Source organism: Protomyctophum bolini, assembly GCF_963924005.1.
Source record: "Protomyctophum bolini genome assembly, chromosome: 13".
Taxonomy (NCBI): domain Eukaryota; kingdom Metazoa; phylum Chordata; class Actinopteri; order Myctophiformes; family Myctophidae; genus Protomyctophum; species Protomyctophum bolini.
The window spans coordinates 37,612,054-37,628,726 of NC_137874.1; the positions used below are offsets into that span (position 1 = coordinate 37,612,054).

The 16,673-nt window shown below is 46.3% G+C and overlaps 1 protein-coding gene across 6 annotated transcripts in view; it reads right to left on the reverse strand.

Annotated features, from left to right (window-relative positions):
- LOC308326661 (cytoplasmic polyadenylation element-binding protein 4-like) overlaps positions 1 to 16,673 on the reverse strand; it is a 55,696-nt gene that overhangs the window by 12,105 nt on the left and 26,918 nt on the right. For 5 of the 6 annotated variants that reach the window (XM_080779643.1, XM_080779644.1, XM_080779641.1 and 2 more), the window contains 3 exons: positions 11,747 to 11,837; positions 4,018 to 4,068; positions 2,665 to 2,688 (listed from right to left, as the gene is read on the reverse strand). In XM_080779643.1, coding sequence (XP_080635769.1) covers positions 2,665 to 2,688; positions 4,018 to 4,068; positions 11,747 to 11,837 — 166 coding nt within the window. The remainder of the gene's footprint in view (positions 1 to 2,664; positions 2,689 to 4,017; positions 4,069 to 11,746; positions 11,838 to 16,673) is intronic. The other variant, XM_080779642.1, reaches the window with a different exon arrangement.

Consider the following 16,673-nt stretch of genomic DNA (forward strand, 5'->3'; position numbering starts at 1 on the left):
CTAAATCATGACAATTTCCGGAAAGATTTGAGGCACATTTTAACGATTTTTCAAAAATAGCAAACCTGCAAGTTCATAGCGCGCCACTCAGTGGCGCGCTATGAACTTGTAGATCTGCTATTTTATAACGATCAGCTAAATTATAACAATGTATGTAACCACCAAAAGGGGTTCCCGCTCAAAATGGGTTAATGGTTGAAAAAGAAGGTAGGTTTGGGGATTAGAGATAAATTATGCTTGATTATGCGTGATGGTGTCGAGCACTGACAAAAAAAAAAAAAAAAAGCTGATCTACAAGCTGAAAACGTGTCACGCTGTGACACGTTGTGACCTTGTAGATCCGTTATCTTTCCGGCTTTGGGCTTATATGGTTAACAATGCTGGCGAAACGTTCCCCTATTATAATGACATTAAAGGCCCAAAATAGGGACGCCACATTGAAAGTTGTTTAAAAGTGGGTCACTGAGACCCCAAAAAGCGGATTCGCCGTCACTGCTTTGTGCGGCGGTGAAGTGTGTGCGTGTGTGTGTGTGTGTGTCTGTGCGCGCGCGTGTGCTGGCTACGTGTTTTGTGTGTAAATTGTGGCGAGGTTGGGAGTCCCACACTGCGTGTCTTTGGCACCACTGAAAAAACGTGACACTGAAGTGGCCAACAGAATTATAGCGTCATGGTGGAGGAAGAGACACGGTGACACCACAGCAGAACATGTAGCACACGCACACCATGGCTGTGTCAGAACATGTAACACACGCACACCATGGCTGTGTCAGAACATGTAGCACACGCACAGCATGGCTGTGTCAGAACATGTAACATATGCACAACATGCATGGCGGTGGGTCCTTAACCCTCTAAGACCCAGCGTTGCTTTATACTATAAAGCAACGCTGGGTATAGCAACAATTCTATTTGAATTATTTACTTAATTATTATTGTTTTTTTTCTGTTCTTTTTTTTCACCTAAACGTCATCAGTGATGTTCATTGCAATGCCATTGGTCATGATATTTGCATATAAATACCCCCCACAGAGGCTGAAATTCACACAAATTAAAAATGTCTGGACGCTGTGCAATGTTTTACAATTTTTAACCTATGACTTTTGACCTTTAACCCTAATAAAAGTAAGTAAAATAATTGTAATATATGTTTTTTTGTGATCATTAGAATGTCTAGAACATGTTCTATTCATTATTGTGAAAGATATCCCCCAAATGTAAATTATTAATTTATTATATAATTATTATATAATGTGCATACATTTTTTTTAACATATCTTTTTAACCTAATTCCTAGTAGTAAGGTGGAAATCTCTTTTTTGCAAGTAGAAATTAATCCGGGTCTTACAGGGTTAGAGTATATATTAAATACAGACGGCACGGGATTTCTCCTCCCATCCTCCCATCCAGAGTGCATTCTGGGATGGAAGGGGTTACGGTATGAGACATAGCGTTCACGTGTCATGCCCCAATAACGTGAACGTTCGCAGGGACCTATAGTTTTCATAATCCTCATGGGGGTCTTCTTGTACAGTAATGCATTTCTTCTTGACCACAATGGAAACCAAGCCCTCAGGGCTTGTTGAGTTTGTTTTATACGTTTATCGTTTATTGTATAACTGACTGTACCCTCTGAAACTTTATGAAAACTGTTAATCAAACAATCAATCAATCAATAAATCCCATGATTATGTCCGTTTCCCAAACAGACATTTGCAGGATCATCGCAAAAAAGGTAGAATATTGTGGGAAAACGTTAAAAGAAATATATATATATATATATATAATATAATTAAAACAGTGAAACTTTAATATGTTCTAGATTCGTTGCAGGCAAAGTGAAATATTTCAAACCTTCCGTTTGTTTTAAACGTAATGGTTGCATATATACAGGCATGTACAATGTTTCCCACGGCATTCCAATGTTTTTGAGATGATCCCGTAGCAAAAACCATGCCGACAATTTCACTGGATGGATGGTTTTAATTGTATTAAAAAAGGTGGTGCGAGTGACATTTCTTGGTTCAAATGCGTGTTAAACAGCTCTGTTCTAGTGACGAATCATCTGCGTTTGTTCAGTAACATTTTCAGGGCATTTTTTATCCAATCAGGACAGAGAACTCATGCAGGATAAACACGCGATGCAATAACAGAACGGTTCAGATTGTAACTGTGCATACAGTAGATGCTCTCTACTGATAGTATGACATAGATATCTGAATATGTATTTCATGTGAATTAAAGATCTGGAGAGATGGGGTACCCCGGCCTGTTACTGAACAAAACACACCCTGTAGCAATGATTGCCGTCACAATATAGAGCTATTTAACACGGTTTCTGAACGAGCGCTCTTATAGCAACAATTACTGTCACAATACTATAGAGCTGTTTAACACCGTTACTGAACAAACACTATATAAATAAGGCCTTGTTTCAACAACAAAAAACGTCACTTACACCATCTTCAACCACAGGAACCCTTTCAACCCGAACTTTCGCTCCCACAAAAAGTCGATTGTAACCACAATAACACCACCACAATCCGATGAAACCCCCACAACCGACAAAAACCATCATGCGTAAAACACTTGGTTTGAACTTTGACGTCGTCACCAACACACGGACGGGTGCTTTTTGTACCATAATAATAAAACAGCATGTTTACCTCGTCTGCGGCCATAATTCCTGGCTGCGTGTGGGGGCGAGAAGCACAATGAGAACAGAAGATCATTACAACCATTTTGGAACGAGAGGGTGAACGAGGCATCCTTCATCGATGGCCCAGGTGGTCGGGAGGGAGCTCAACGCCACAGCTATAGGGGTGAGGACCGGAGGAGCCGGATCCAATTCTATTGAATGTGAAGAGGCAGGTAGGATCTATATAGCAAGCTCATAGTGCGGCACCGAGTGCCCGCGATACGAGCTTATAGATCTGCTACTATACTTTCCAATCGCTCTGGACAGGGCGAACAACACTTGGTCACCCTCCCTATATCTCCATATATAGAGCTGGCCTGTTCTGACATCTGCATAGATGGACTGTTTTAAAAAAAACCGTGACACACGCGATGCGTGACTACCTAAACCAGGACATGAGACAGCTGGAACATCTGCCTGTCCGTATGTCCGTGTGTGTGTGTGTGTGTGTGTGTGTGTGTGTGCACGTGTTTGTGTGTATGAGAGAGAGAGAGAGAAAGAGAGAGAGAGAGGGAGAGAGGCTATAAAAAGATGTGCGCACGAGAGAGCGACAAATAGACTGGAAGAGAAACGCGCAAGCTCATAAAAAAAAGCAAGGTGGGGGAGAGAGAGAGAGAGAGAGAGAGAGAGAGAGAGAGAGGTCAGAGACTGATCTACATGACAGCTCATCATGTCACAGTCATGTGTCACATGACTCCTATAGGAAAATGTGCATGCGTGTATACGTACATGGAGGCAAGCATATAGTTTAACAATGTCACGGCTGTGAAGCACCGTTGCTCTCTTTCATTTGTATCGACCCCACGATTTTGCAACCTTTTTTTTCACCCAGTGTCAATTATCTAATGTAATCCTGGCCGTTAAACCTCCTCTGCCAACCTGGGGAGAGCTATACGGACTGACCTAATGCTTCCGTCAAAGCATGAGGAGTCCAAGCTGCTTCTTTTCACCTGAGAGGGGAGAGTTTCCCCGGCCGGAGATTTTAGGCCTCAGGTCAAAATGGGTTAAGGGGGTCCCAGTTTGAGGGGCTGCTTAACCCATTCTGGGCGGGAACCCCTTTTGGTGTTTTAAGCATCATGTTACACTTTAGCTATTGAAAAATAGCAGGTCTACAAGCTCATAGCACGGAACCGAGTGCCGCGCTGTGAGCTTGTAGATCTGCCATTTTCGAAAAATCTTGGAAATGTGGCCAAACACAGATCATTTTTGGTGGCCCTGGGGATGGCTGCTGGCTTGTTAACCCGTCGATGAACAGGTTAATTCCGTAAACCGTTGCCCCCCCCCCCCCCCCCCCACACACACACATGTACCACATACGTACCATTTAGCGCCAGAGGGTTGTCGGCACCAGGATGAGGGAACCCGAGTCGACCTGCACACAGACACACGCACAACGCAGCACAATTAACAATTTCGCCGTTTTAACTTAATCCAGAGCGATTCACAGTAAGCGAGAACAACACAGGGCAATACATCTAATACATTAAGAAAAGTCCTCGTGAATCATATGTGCTAGTATGATGCTAGCATCGTCTCCTCATACCTCATCACATGTGATATCGTATGAGGTGGCACTATAGCATCGTCTCCTCATCACATGTGATGACGTATGAAGGGCACTAGCATCGTCTCCTCATACGTTATCACATGTGATGACGTATGAGGTGACACTATAGCATCGTCTCCTCATGCCTCATCACATGTGATAACGTATGAGGTGACACTATAGCATCGTCTCCTCATCACATGTGATGACGTATGAGGTGACACTATAGCATCGTCTCCTCATCACATGTGTTAACGTATGAAGGGCACTAGCATCGTCTCCTCATCACATGTGATAACGTATGAGGTGACACTATAGCATCGTCTCCTCATACCTCATCACATGTGATAACGTATGAGGTGGCACTATAGCATCGTCTCCTCATCACATGTGATAACGTATGAGGTGACACTATAGCATCGTCTCCTCATCACATGTGATGACGTATGAGGTGACACTATAGCATCGTCTCCTCATCACATGTGTTAACGTATGAAGGGCACTAGCATCGTCTCCTCATCACATGTGATAACGTATGAGGTGGCACTATAGCATCGTCTCCTCATCACATGTGATAACGTATGAGGTGACACTATAGCATCGTCTCCTCATACCTCATCACATGTGATGACGTATGAGGTGGCACTATAGCATCGTCTCCTCATCACATGTGATGACGTATGAGGTGACACTATAGCATTGTCTCCTCATCACATGTGATGACGTATGAGGTGACACTATAGCATCGTCTCCTCATACCTCATCACATGTGATGACGTATGAGGTGGCACTATAGCATCGTCTCCTCATCACATGTGATAACGTATGAGGTGACACTAGCATCGTCTCCTCATACCTCATCACATGTGATAACGTATGAAGGGCACTAGCATCGTCTCCTCATACCTCATCACATGTGATAACGTATGAAGGGCACTAGCATCGTCTCCTCATACCTCATCACATGTGATAACGTATGAAGGGCACTAGCATCGTCTCCTCATACCTCATCACATGTGATAACGTATGAAGGGCACTAGCATCGTCTCCTCATACCTTATCACATGTTATAACATATGAGGTGACACTAGCATCGTCTCCTCATACCTCATCACATGTGATAACGTATGAAGGACACTAGCATCTTCTCCTCATACCTCATCACATGTGATAACGTATGAGGTGACACTATAGCATCGTCTCCTCATACCTCATCACATGTGATAACGTATTTCGGGGACTAAATGTCATTATAGGGGGAACATGGACAATAGCAGATGTAATGTGTCGCCACGCCACACCGACCATGTGTCTAAATACGCATAAAATAAGGCTGGAAGTAGAAAGAGAGAAAAACAAGAGGCAGAGATCCTCTGCTATACAGACATACAGCATATGCTATACTAATGACAGATGCTATACATACTGTTCACGGTGATGAAGACATTTTAATGACTTCTTAATTACAGTGGGTTATTATTAAGCATCCAGAGTCATGGGCAGGTCATTAACAGCCCACAAACACACACATGCTCCATGTCTGTGTGTGTGTGTGTGTGTGTGTGTGTGTGTGTGTCTGTCTCTCAACAAAACAAAAGTCAACATTGTGCACACAGAGACAACAACAAACATACCAACAATAATGAACAACAATCAATACAGTAGCAATGAAAATACATTAACAAACAGAAACATAACAGCAACTTAATGACCGTGTTCAGACCCCTCTCTCTCTCTCATGGTGGCATGGAGCTCAAATAGAGCATCCATTGTTTTCCGTGGCTGCCGACACGCCCAGTGATTGGTGCATTCCAACCGTCCCGGGACACTAGGAATTCTACTGGCCCCTCCCCTCCCCACCCCACCCCCCCTCCCATCCCACACCTCGCCCTGTTCAGGCCCACATGACACACACGTCACACGGCACACCCACACATGACGCGCACACACACACACACACACACACACACACACACACACACACACACACGCGCATGCACACACACACACACACACACACACACACACACACACACAGACGCGCATGCACACACACACGCGACACACGCATGCAGCTCCTACCCTGTGGTGGTCAGAACAAATGTTGATGTACTTTTTTTTTGTCAGTCTTTTGAATACAATTTAATTTAGTTTTAGTCAGATTTTGGCCATGCGAAAAGTTGTAGTTTTAGTCTAGTTTAAGTCGAGTTGAATATGATTTTAGTAGACAAAAATCTAAATTTAGTTGATTTTGTCGACAAATATGTATGTGTGTGTGGGGGCTCCTCACTGGCAGCAATGTGTGTGTGTGTGTTGGCTCCTCACTGGCAGCTGTGTGTGGGCGCCTCACTGGCAGTGGCAGCAGTGTGTGTGTGTGGGGGCTCCTCACTGGCAGCAGTGTGTGTGTGTTGGCTCCTCACTGGCAGCTGTGTGTGTGTGGGCGCCTCACTGGCAGTGGCAGCAGTGTGTGTGTGTGGGGGCTCCTCACTGGCAGCAGTGTGTGTGTGTGTGTGTGTGTGTGTGTGTGTGGGGGCTCCTCACTGGCAGCAGTGTGTGTGTGTGTGTGTGTGTGTGTGTGTGGGGGCTCCTCACTGGCAGCAGTGTGTGTGTGGGGGCTCCTCACTGGCAGCAGTGTGTGTGTGTGTGTGTGTGTGTGTGTGTGGGGGCTCCTCACTGGCCGCAGTGTGTGTGTGTGTGTGTGTGGGGGCTCCTCACTGGCAGCAGTGTGTGTGTGTGGGGGCTCCTCACTGGCAGCAGTGTGTGTGTGTGTGTGTGTGTGTGGGGGCTCCTCACTGGCAGCAGTGTGTGTGTGTGTGTGTGTGGGGGCTCCTCACTGGCAGCAGTGTGTGTGTGGGGGCTCCTCACTGGCAGCAGTGTGTGTGTGTGTGTGTGTGTGTGTGTGTGTGGGGGCTCCTCACTGGCAGCAGTGTGTGTGTGTGTGTGTGTGGGGGCTCCTCACTGGCAGCAGTGTGTGTGTGGGGGCTCCTCACTGGCAGCAGTGTGTGTGTGTGTGTGTGTGTGGGGGCTCCTCACTGGCAGCAGTGTGTGTGTGTGTGTGTGTGGGGGCTCCTCACTGGCAGCAGTGTGTGTGTGTGTGTGTGTGGGGGCTCCTCACTGGCAGCAGTGTGTGTGTGTGTGTGGGGGCTCCTCAGTGGCAGCAGTGTGTGTGTGGGGGCTCCTCACTGGCAGCAGTGTGTGTGGGGGCTCCTCACTGGCAGCAGTGTGTGTGTGGGGGCTCCTCACTGGCAGCAGTGTGTGTGTGTGTGTGGGGGCTCCTCACTGGCAGCAGTGTGTGTGTGGGGGCTCCTCACTGGTAGCAGTGTGTGTGTGGGGGCTCCTCACTGGCAGCAGTGTGTGTGTGGGCTCCTCACTGGCAGCAGTGTGTGTGGGGGCTCCTCACTGGTAGCAGTGTGTGTGGGGGCTCCTCACTGGCAGCAGTGTGTGTGTGTGTGTGTGTGTGTGTGTGTGTGTGTGGGCTCATCACTGGCAGCAGTGTGTGTGTGTGTGTGTGTGTGGGCGGCCCCAGTAGAGCCACAGTAGAGCCCCAGTAGTGACAACAACACACAGAGATGTGTGTGGGGAGGAACTCATTGGCGTAACGACTATACATTGGGGGAGAAAATGGGGTAAAAAAAAAAAAAAAGTATACTAGCCGGTGCCGTCATCCCCTCCCCCGGTCCCCCCCCCCCCACCCTCTACACACCAAATATGGAGATGGTCTATTTTTGGGCTAGCGTTTGCCCTAGAATAGGGATGCTATAGGTTGCACGTGGTTCAGAGAATGCTGCGCTGTTTGACGAGCATATGGCCGCGTTACAGTACAGCCATCTGTCCAGATGGCTGCACACGCTTACAGCGCACACACGCACGCAGGCACGCACACACGCACCTTTGTATTACTATGCTCGTGAGGACAATGGCACTTCATTTCATGAATGCCGTTTTTTAACCCTAAAGCCGAAAATAGCCGATCTACAAGCTCACTAAGGCTGCACAATATATCATTCATATTATTGTATAATAATTTTAACGGTAATATCATGTAGGTTAGAGCATATGCCTTTCATGCGGAAGGATGTGTGTTCGAACCCTGCCTGGTGTCGACGCCAGCAAAGGCATGATGCGGTCACAACGGGTTCCTTCCTACCGCCAACGGGTTCCTACCGCCAACGGGTTCCTACCGCCAGCGGGTTCCTACCGCCAACGGGTTCCTACCGCCAACGGGTTCCTACCGCCAACGGGTTCCGGAGGTGTGTAAAATATATGGATATAAATATCCATATTTAAATATTTGGCATTTAAATACAGAGAGATGAAATGTTGTCCATATGGTGCAGCCCCAAAGCTCACAAGGTGTCACCACTACGTATGAATAAGGCATAATTATACGTCTAACCCCCGACGTCTAAATGTCCAACCCTAACTAACCCCCGAATGCTTTCCTGAATGTAAATCTATCTAAACAACAATCTCTTGTGAGGACCAGGAAGGTTGTCCTCACAAAGTCTTGGGGAAATTAGGCCGTCCCTCACAAGTGTGCATGGCGCGTGCACACAGACATACGCACACACACACGCACACACACACACACACACACACACACACACACAGAGGGATTCTTTCTGTCAGTAGGAACAATGCTGGAAGCCAGTCAGAGCGCTACTGTACTCATTCAGTCATTCATTCATCCATTGTGTCTCTGCTATGTCACATCTGTGCTCTGCCTCGTGCACATGTGCTTCTGGAGATGTGAGAGAGCGTGAGAGCGTGAGCGAGAGAGACACACACAGACAAGACAGACAGACAGACAGACAGACAGACAGACAGACAGACAGACAGACAGACAGACAGACAGACAGACAGACAGACAGACAGACAGACAGACAGACGCACAGGACTAAAGCAGGCCCTGCTGTTCCACGCACACACACACGCACGCACAGGATATGAGAGCCAACATGGCTGCCTGCATGGGGTAGGAGGAGGAAGGCCAAATGCAGTATAGGCTTATTTTAGTAAAGACAAGGCACACACACACACACACACACACACACACACATCTGCTGCGCAGATAACAAGCCACAACGATAAGGTCACAACAACAAGCTGCACATCGCACTGTACAGTATCCCCACCCCTACTGTACGTACAGTAAGCCCCCCAAAAACACCCCCACACCCCGACCCGACTGTACGGAGTGTACGCCCCCCTGAGGTCACACGCTATCCCTCCACGGGCCGTTCCCTCTCACACAAACGGTTACCGACAACACCTCTGATTCTGGGTACATAATACGCAGACTCCTTCACACATTCCACTCTTACGCGGCACGCTGTTGTGGTATGCGCACATGTGGTGCGAAATGATAAGCTATTGTGTTCTGTTCTCTCTGTATATATATTGTTTTTGCGAACGCAGTGAGCACTTACTATGAGACCTAGCAGATCATGTCTGTCTGTGTGTTGTAAGAGAAGTTTTGAAATGAGAATACTATCCACCTGTTGACTGTCCGTCAGAGGACCTATTCTTACAGGAGGCCAATGTCTGACCATGTTTGACCACTACTGACCACACCTTCAATGTATTCTCTGCTCTCATGTGTGTATAAAGGAGAGCAATGTAGAGGGCTCAGGAGGCTTGCATGTCTGTCTGTCACGCTTTTGTGCCCATATATGGAGCTGAGTGATTACGTCACCATGACTCAGCCATAACCATATAAGGAGTCCCCAAAGCAGCTATACGTCCAAAACCCAAATATGTACGAGCTGCGTTCGCTTCCCGCGTTTGCGCGTCTTACTGGTATTAGATAGTATGTCCATTTTGTGCAGATACGAGCACACAAGTTTGTAGATCGGCTATTTTCACTTCTTGATTATTATTTGTTTTTAATTTTGCCCTGTGTAATTTCTTAGATTTGTTTGTTTAATTGTTTATTTTATTTTATTGTTTTTAACATTTATATGTAATTGGCCGCGGACCCCGATCTCAAAAGATGTTGTTCCAGGGACTCCCCAGAAGCAAAGATACGAGTTAATAAAAACTGCTTTGCTCTGAAAGAATATATTTAGATGTGCGCCACATTTGCACGATTTTTCAAAAAATAGCAGACCTACAAGCTCGTAGCGCGGCACTCGGTGCCGCGCTACGAGCTTGTAGGTCTGCTATTTTTAAATAGCTAAAAGCATAACATAATGCTTAAAACACCAAATGGGATTCACGCCCCAAAATGGGTTAAAGCGCAAACCGCGTCTTCATCGAGGACACACAAACACACACCACCGGCTTTTTATTTAAGCCCCCCTACCGTACCCTACCCCCCCCCCCCCCCACACACACACACACACACACACCCCACCCTATTATGCATTATGCATGAATACCCAGAATGCACTGCTGCTGCGGCATGCAGCGTGGACACTGCTGTCTCAGTGGTTTCCTGGACTTCCTTCACTGTGTCTGATTTGCACACGATCAGCACTTTACTGAAACACCACTGCACGCACACACTGCACACACACACTGCACGCGCACACACACACACACACTGCGAGAGAGAGAGAGCGAGAGAGAGAGACAAAGACAACAGACAGTAAAGACAGAGCTAGACAGAGAGGACAGACACACACACATATACGCACACACGCGCCATACAGACAAACACACACACACACACACATGCGCGCACGCTATACAGACACGCGCACGCTATACAGACACACCGTTAAGCCTGACGTATAAACAATCCCTTCACTGATGCGAGTTCCTAGATCGGACATTGAGAGCTTGTAGATCGGCAATTTTCAGCATGCCACCAAGTGTAAAACCAGCCTTTGCGACGTCATCAAGGCACGTCGACATGCATTTCCGTCGACTAAATCGACTGTGGATTAAATGTCCGTCGACTAAATCGACTGTAGATTAAATTTCGTCGACTAAATCGACTGTAGATTTAGAGTCAACTAAACGTAGACCAACAAACACTAAGACATTTCAGATGACAACAAATATGACGAATTCCGTCAAAATCAACACCGATGTGTTTAAACAGAAATGTGTGGAGGTGCATTAAAATAGCAAAATAATTGCAAAACAAATCGCCGATCTACAAGCTCACAAGTAGATCGGCAATTATTTTAAATAAACCTTTTTGGAAGTGAAAGTGGTTAAGTGCGTCTGTAAATATTGGGAAAGTATTAAAAAAGAGGCTTGGGACTAAATAATAACTACAACGGATCCATTTGGAAAATCCATTTTTTTCCTCTTCGTAATCATGAAAAGTAACTGTTCTGGACAAAAAGGCGACGATCAACATGTGAGGTCTGTGTGTGGCGAGTGTGTGTGGCGTGAGTGTGTGGCATGAGTGTGTGCTGTGAGTGTGTGCTGTGAGTGTGTGCTGTGAGTGTGTGCTGTGAGTGTGTGCTGTGAGTGTGTGTGGCGTGAGTGTGTGGTGTGCGTGATTGGCGTGCGTGCGTGCGTGCGTGTGTGGCGTGGCGTGCGCTCTCACCTTTCAGGCTGTCCTGCTCGGCTCTCATGATGTCGATCAGAGAGCTCTCCAGGGTGTTCATGTTGAAGCCGTCGAACGAGCGCGTGCGCTCCTGTGGAGACACAAGGAAACACCACCATGTTTTAATTATCAGTCGTATCACAATTATGGAGACAAGCTTTGGCTATTCTGTATGTAATCCCGTTGGCGTCTTTAATTACTTCACTCCCTTGCCGTAGCGTTACAGCAGCCCGGGGTCTCTCAGCCAGCATTCGAGTTTCGATATATACGTTTCCAGTTCAGTCAGCCAGAGTATCCGTCTAGTTGTATGAACGGATGTGTCATATCAGTCAGCTATGATGATAACTTGCTATTATAGCCACCCCATGATGGACACGTTTCACACCTTTAATTCAAACCCAGACCGGCCTTATCGCAAAACAGGAACATACCACAAGTCTTCACTCTTATGTAGAGTCATCGTTGCTTTGATTAATGCGTTTTCTTTTTGCCATGGAAGACATTGGAAGACATGAATACAAAATTGCACGTCTTAAATGATGTTGTCATATCGGCTCCGTGCGATGCTCGTTTACAAAGCCTAGTATATCGAGGAAAACTGGAAATATGTGCCAATGTTCAATGCCCATATTCAATGTTCAATGCCCATATTCAATGTTCAATGCCCATATTCAATGCCCATATTCAATGTTCAATGCCCATATTCAATGTTCAATGCCCATATTCAATGCCCATATTCAATGTTCAATGCCCATATTCAATGTTCAATGCCCATATTCATCGCAACTTTGTTTGTATGATAATTACATACAGTCAGCTGATATTTCATGATGGTGATGACACTGACAGGCTTGAAGTAATACTGAAGTACATGAAGCACTAAGTACTAAATACATGAAGTAATAAGACCACAATACACCACAGATACATTATTATCGAGAGCTTTGACAAGACAAAGATCATCCAAGGCAACAGTTCACACATGAGACATACATGCATGTGTTTACAGATGTACAGTAATGTATAGTGTACACACACAAGTGATAAGGGCATAGCCTTTACCCTAATTAACCCAACAAGGACGCGCACACACACACACACACACACACACACACACACACACACACACACACACACACACACACACACACACAGCGTTGAACTGACTATGACTAAAAGTGTGTGGCACAATGTTGTTGTGGATGGTGCCATTTGGTTTTTGGACGCAATAAAGAAAATGTTATTGCATGTTCCATCCGTACAATAAACTTCAATAAAAAAAATACAATAAAAGTGTGCTTATGAAGATGTGCGCACACACACACGGACGCACGTCTTCATAAGCACAATACAAAATCGCGGTCAAGTTTAGGGTCAGTAGTCAATGAAAGTCAATTCAAATCAATTAACCCCTAATATACTTTGTTGACCTGGGGTCCCCCAGGGGTATGTACTAATGTGTGCTCCTTTCTGTCCCCTCTACACCACATCTCGAAGGGTTTTGTGATGTGAGAATCTGCTGTGAGGTCTGCTATTTCTTTTTTAATCGTGAAAATGTGGCGCAAATGTGGAATATATATCCTTTCAGAGCGAACATTTATAACTAAAATCTTTGCTCCTGGGGGTCCCTGGAACTACATATTTTGAGATGAGAGGTTGGAGGCCAATTACAGATAATTCTAGGGGTCCTTGACCATGAAATAGTTTGAGAACCACTGACATAGAAACATGGGGTTTTTCAGAAAACTGTAGAATCGTCCTCAGGTCTAAATGTCTTAAAGACAATACAGAGAGGCCTGCTGTTCATTCCAGGGCCGCTTCTGTGGCTAACTGGAACACACAGCAGACACATGACTTGACCACTGCCCCCGGCATGACTGATAACATAAAACACACACACACACACACACACACACACACACGCACACGCGCACGCGCACGGCCTATCTAGCAGTCTGCGCAGCCATCTACCATCTGTTTGTCTGCGTGTCTGTCTGTCCTTCCATCCACCACTACAACTACACTATCTGGGCAGCAACATACATCTTTACTCGAATGGGAAAACACCCTTGCTGTGAGGAGGACGACGACAACAACAGCAAAAAAACTAAACAGAGTGGGGCGGTGACTCAAAGCAGGTCACGGGACGAAAAAAGAAAAAAAAAATGACTTGAAAAAAGTGGCAGTCAACTTATTTATGCTTCTAATCTACATCATGACTGTACTTTTGGGGACATACACACTGATGTATTTCCACTGTGCCCTTCTTTCTCGTCTGTTGTTTGGTGGGTGGGCGTGAGGGTGGGTGGGTGAGCCATCTGTGTGTGAATGTTCTGTATAGTTAGTATAATAAGGCTGTTGTTCATGCTGTTAGGGCAGTGGTTTTTGTATCAGGGCCCATTAGGGCGGCTGTGGCTCAGGAGGTAGAGCAGGTCGTCCAATGATCCCTGGGTCGGCGGTTCGAATCCCGGCTCCTCCTCCTGTTTACATGTCGAAGTGTCCTTGGGCAAGACACTGAACCCTACACTGCCTCCAATGAGTCGGTCGGTGTGAGCTCGCCACCACTGGTGTGTGAATGTGGGAAGTGAGGACGCCGCTTCACCTCCCAATGTATGAATGAATGAACCATTGTAAAGTGCTTTTAAACAGCTTCCTACTGTAACATGTTTGCCCCACTGCCTCCATGGAGTAAGTGCCTGGATCTTTAACTATGGTCTTAAATGGACATTTGTTTTGTTAGCAAAATTGGATAGTGACTGGTCTCAAATGGACATTTGTTTTGTTAAGTGGACAGTGACTGGTCTCAAATGGACATTTGTTTTGTTATCAAAAGTGGACAGTGACTGGTCTCAAATGGACATTTGTTTTGTTATCAAAAGTGGACAGTGACTGGTCTTAAATGGACATTTGTTTTGTTACTAAAGTGGACAGTGACTGGTCTCAAATGGACATTTGTTTTGTTACTAAAGTGGACAGTGAATGGTCCTAAATGGACAGTCAGCGTTGCTGAAGAGCTCCCAGGAGACGTTGGCATTTGCCTACTGGACCGAGAGATGTTTCCTATGGGCACACACACACACACACACACACACACACACACACACGCATGCAAAACCAACATGCAAATGCTGCTGCTGCTCTAAGATACCTGGTGAGATGCTCACACACACACACACACACACACACACACAGACACACACACACACACACACACACACCCTTGCCAGCTAGGGTCAGCTGTCGAAATGTGGTGCAGGGTACTATACCAGCTATGTAGGGACCATCAACATGAACGAATAGCATTTATTGAGGATCCAATTGGTTTCTAATAAACACAAGGCCTATTAGCAGACCTACAAATGCCTAACGTCGTAAATCCTCTGTCACATTGGGAGCGGGCCGGAAACGTTGTCGTAGCCGGTGTGTCGCCGCATTGTGAGCAGCAACAGAGACGCATCTGACCTCCTATAGAGCAGTGCTCATCACGGACATGTCAAGGACCCCCACATTAATGTATTCGGCCCACGGATCCCCACCTGAAAATATTTTGCGTCAGGGACCCCCAGAAGAGAAGACGCTTGTCGACCGGGCTAAAGTTTTTAACAGCTAAAGTATAGAATAGGACTTAAGTTGATAGTGACCATTGATAGTGACGCTACATTAACCCATTCTTGACACCCTTTTGGTGTTTTAACTAAGCATTATGTTATACTTTAGCTATTGAAAAATAGCAGATCTACAAGCTCGTAGCGCGCCACCGAGTGGCACGCTACGAGCTTGTGGGTCTGCTATTTTTGAAAAAAATCTTAAAAATGCGGCAACAAATCTTTTAATATATATTCTTTCAGAATGTCAACATATTTTCTTAGTTTGACGTCAGGCCTAAATGGGTTAACAAAATATAATTCCTGGGGACCCCCACGGGAACCCCCTCTAGGACCCCCGGGACATTGAGAACCACTGCTCTAGAGGCTGTCTGGGAGGCGGGTCCGGGTCGCATTGGGAACTGCGACACAGCTGCGGATGGACGGGGCTGAGTCACACCACCACAGATGCAGCCTGCGCAGTGGCACATTATGGCTGTGCTCGGATGCAAGGCCTGTAAGCGCATGAGTCAGCTGCATCACACTAAAAGCCTGACGCATGCTTCCTGCGCGCCGTTTGCTCCGACTGGAGCAGTGTGTACACTTCACTACAGCATAGCCGAGCAGCACTTCTGCAGCAGAATGATGCCCGTGGTTAAATGAATGCCTGAATGTCGTGACCGACCGACAACGCACTGTGGGGGATTTCTGACCAAAGTTCTGACCGCGAACCCAGCCGAACCTCAGTCTGAAGGACATCATACTGTAGTCGGAAGACATGGCCGGACAGAAGAAACTCCGGTTTGATTGGCTGTTCATGCACCCGGCTTATAACGAGCACAGTAAACTTGTACTGTAGTTCGGCAAAATTTTCACAATATGTATTTGTGGAACCGAGGCAAACTATTAAGTGTAATGCCTACAATTCCGAGTGCTTGTCAGGGTGGAGGTGGGGTCCCTCCACTTCAAATGTGATACATGTATTATTAGTATAGGTCACAGCCTGAAACATTTGGGAACCCTTGGCTATGCCAAATGAAAACCAGTGGCATTCCAAAGCACAGTCTATATACATTGGCCTTGTGGGATAATGGCACACGACAACTGGCAGGTTACAACTAGTGCAAACGGTCACAGCCTCATTTCCTTTGACACACATCTTTTTTTTCGCCACGTTGTGACCGTGCACGTAGCCAGGGTCTGTGCAGTGCGTACACACACACACACACACACACACACACACACACACACACACACACGCTTATCAGGGACTCCATGCTGGTGCTTCTTTCAAACAATGATGCAATGCTCATAATCACCAACGACCCACATACAATAATATA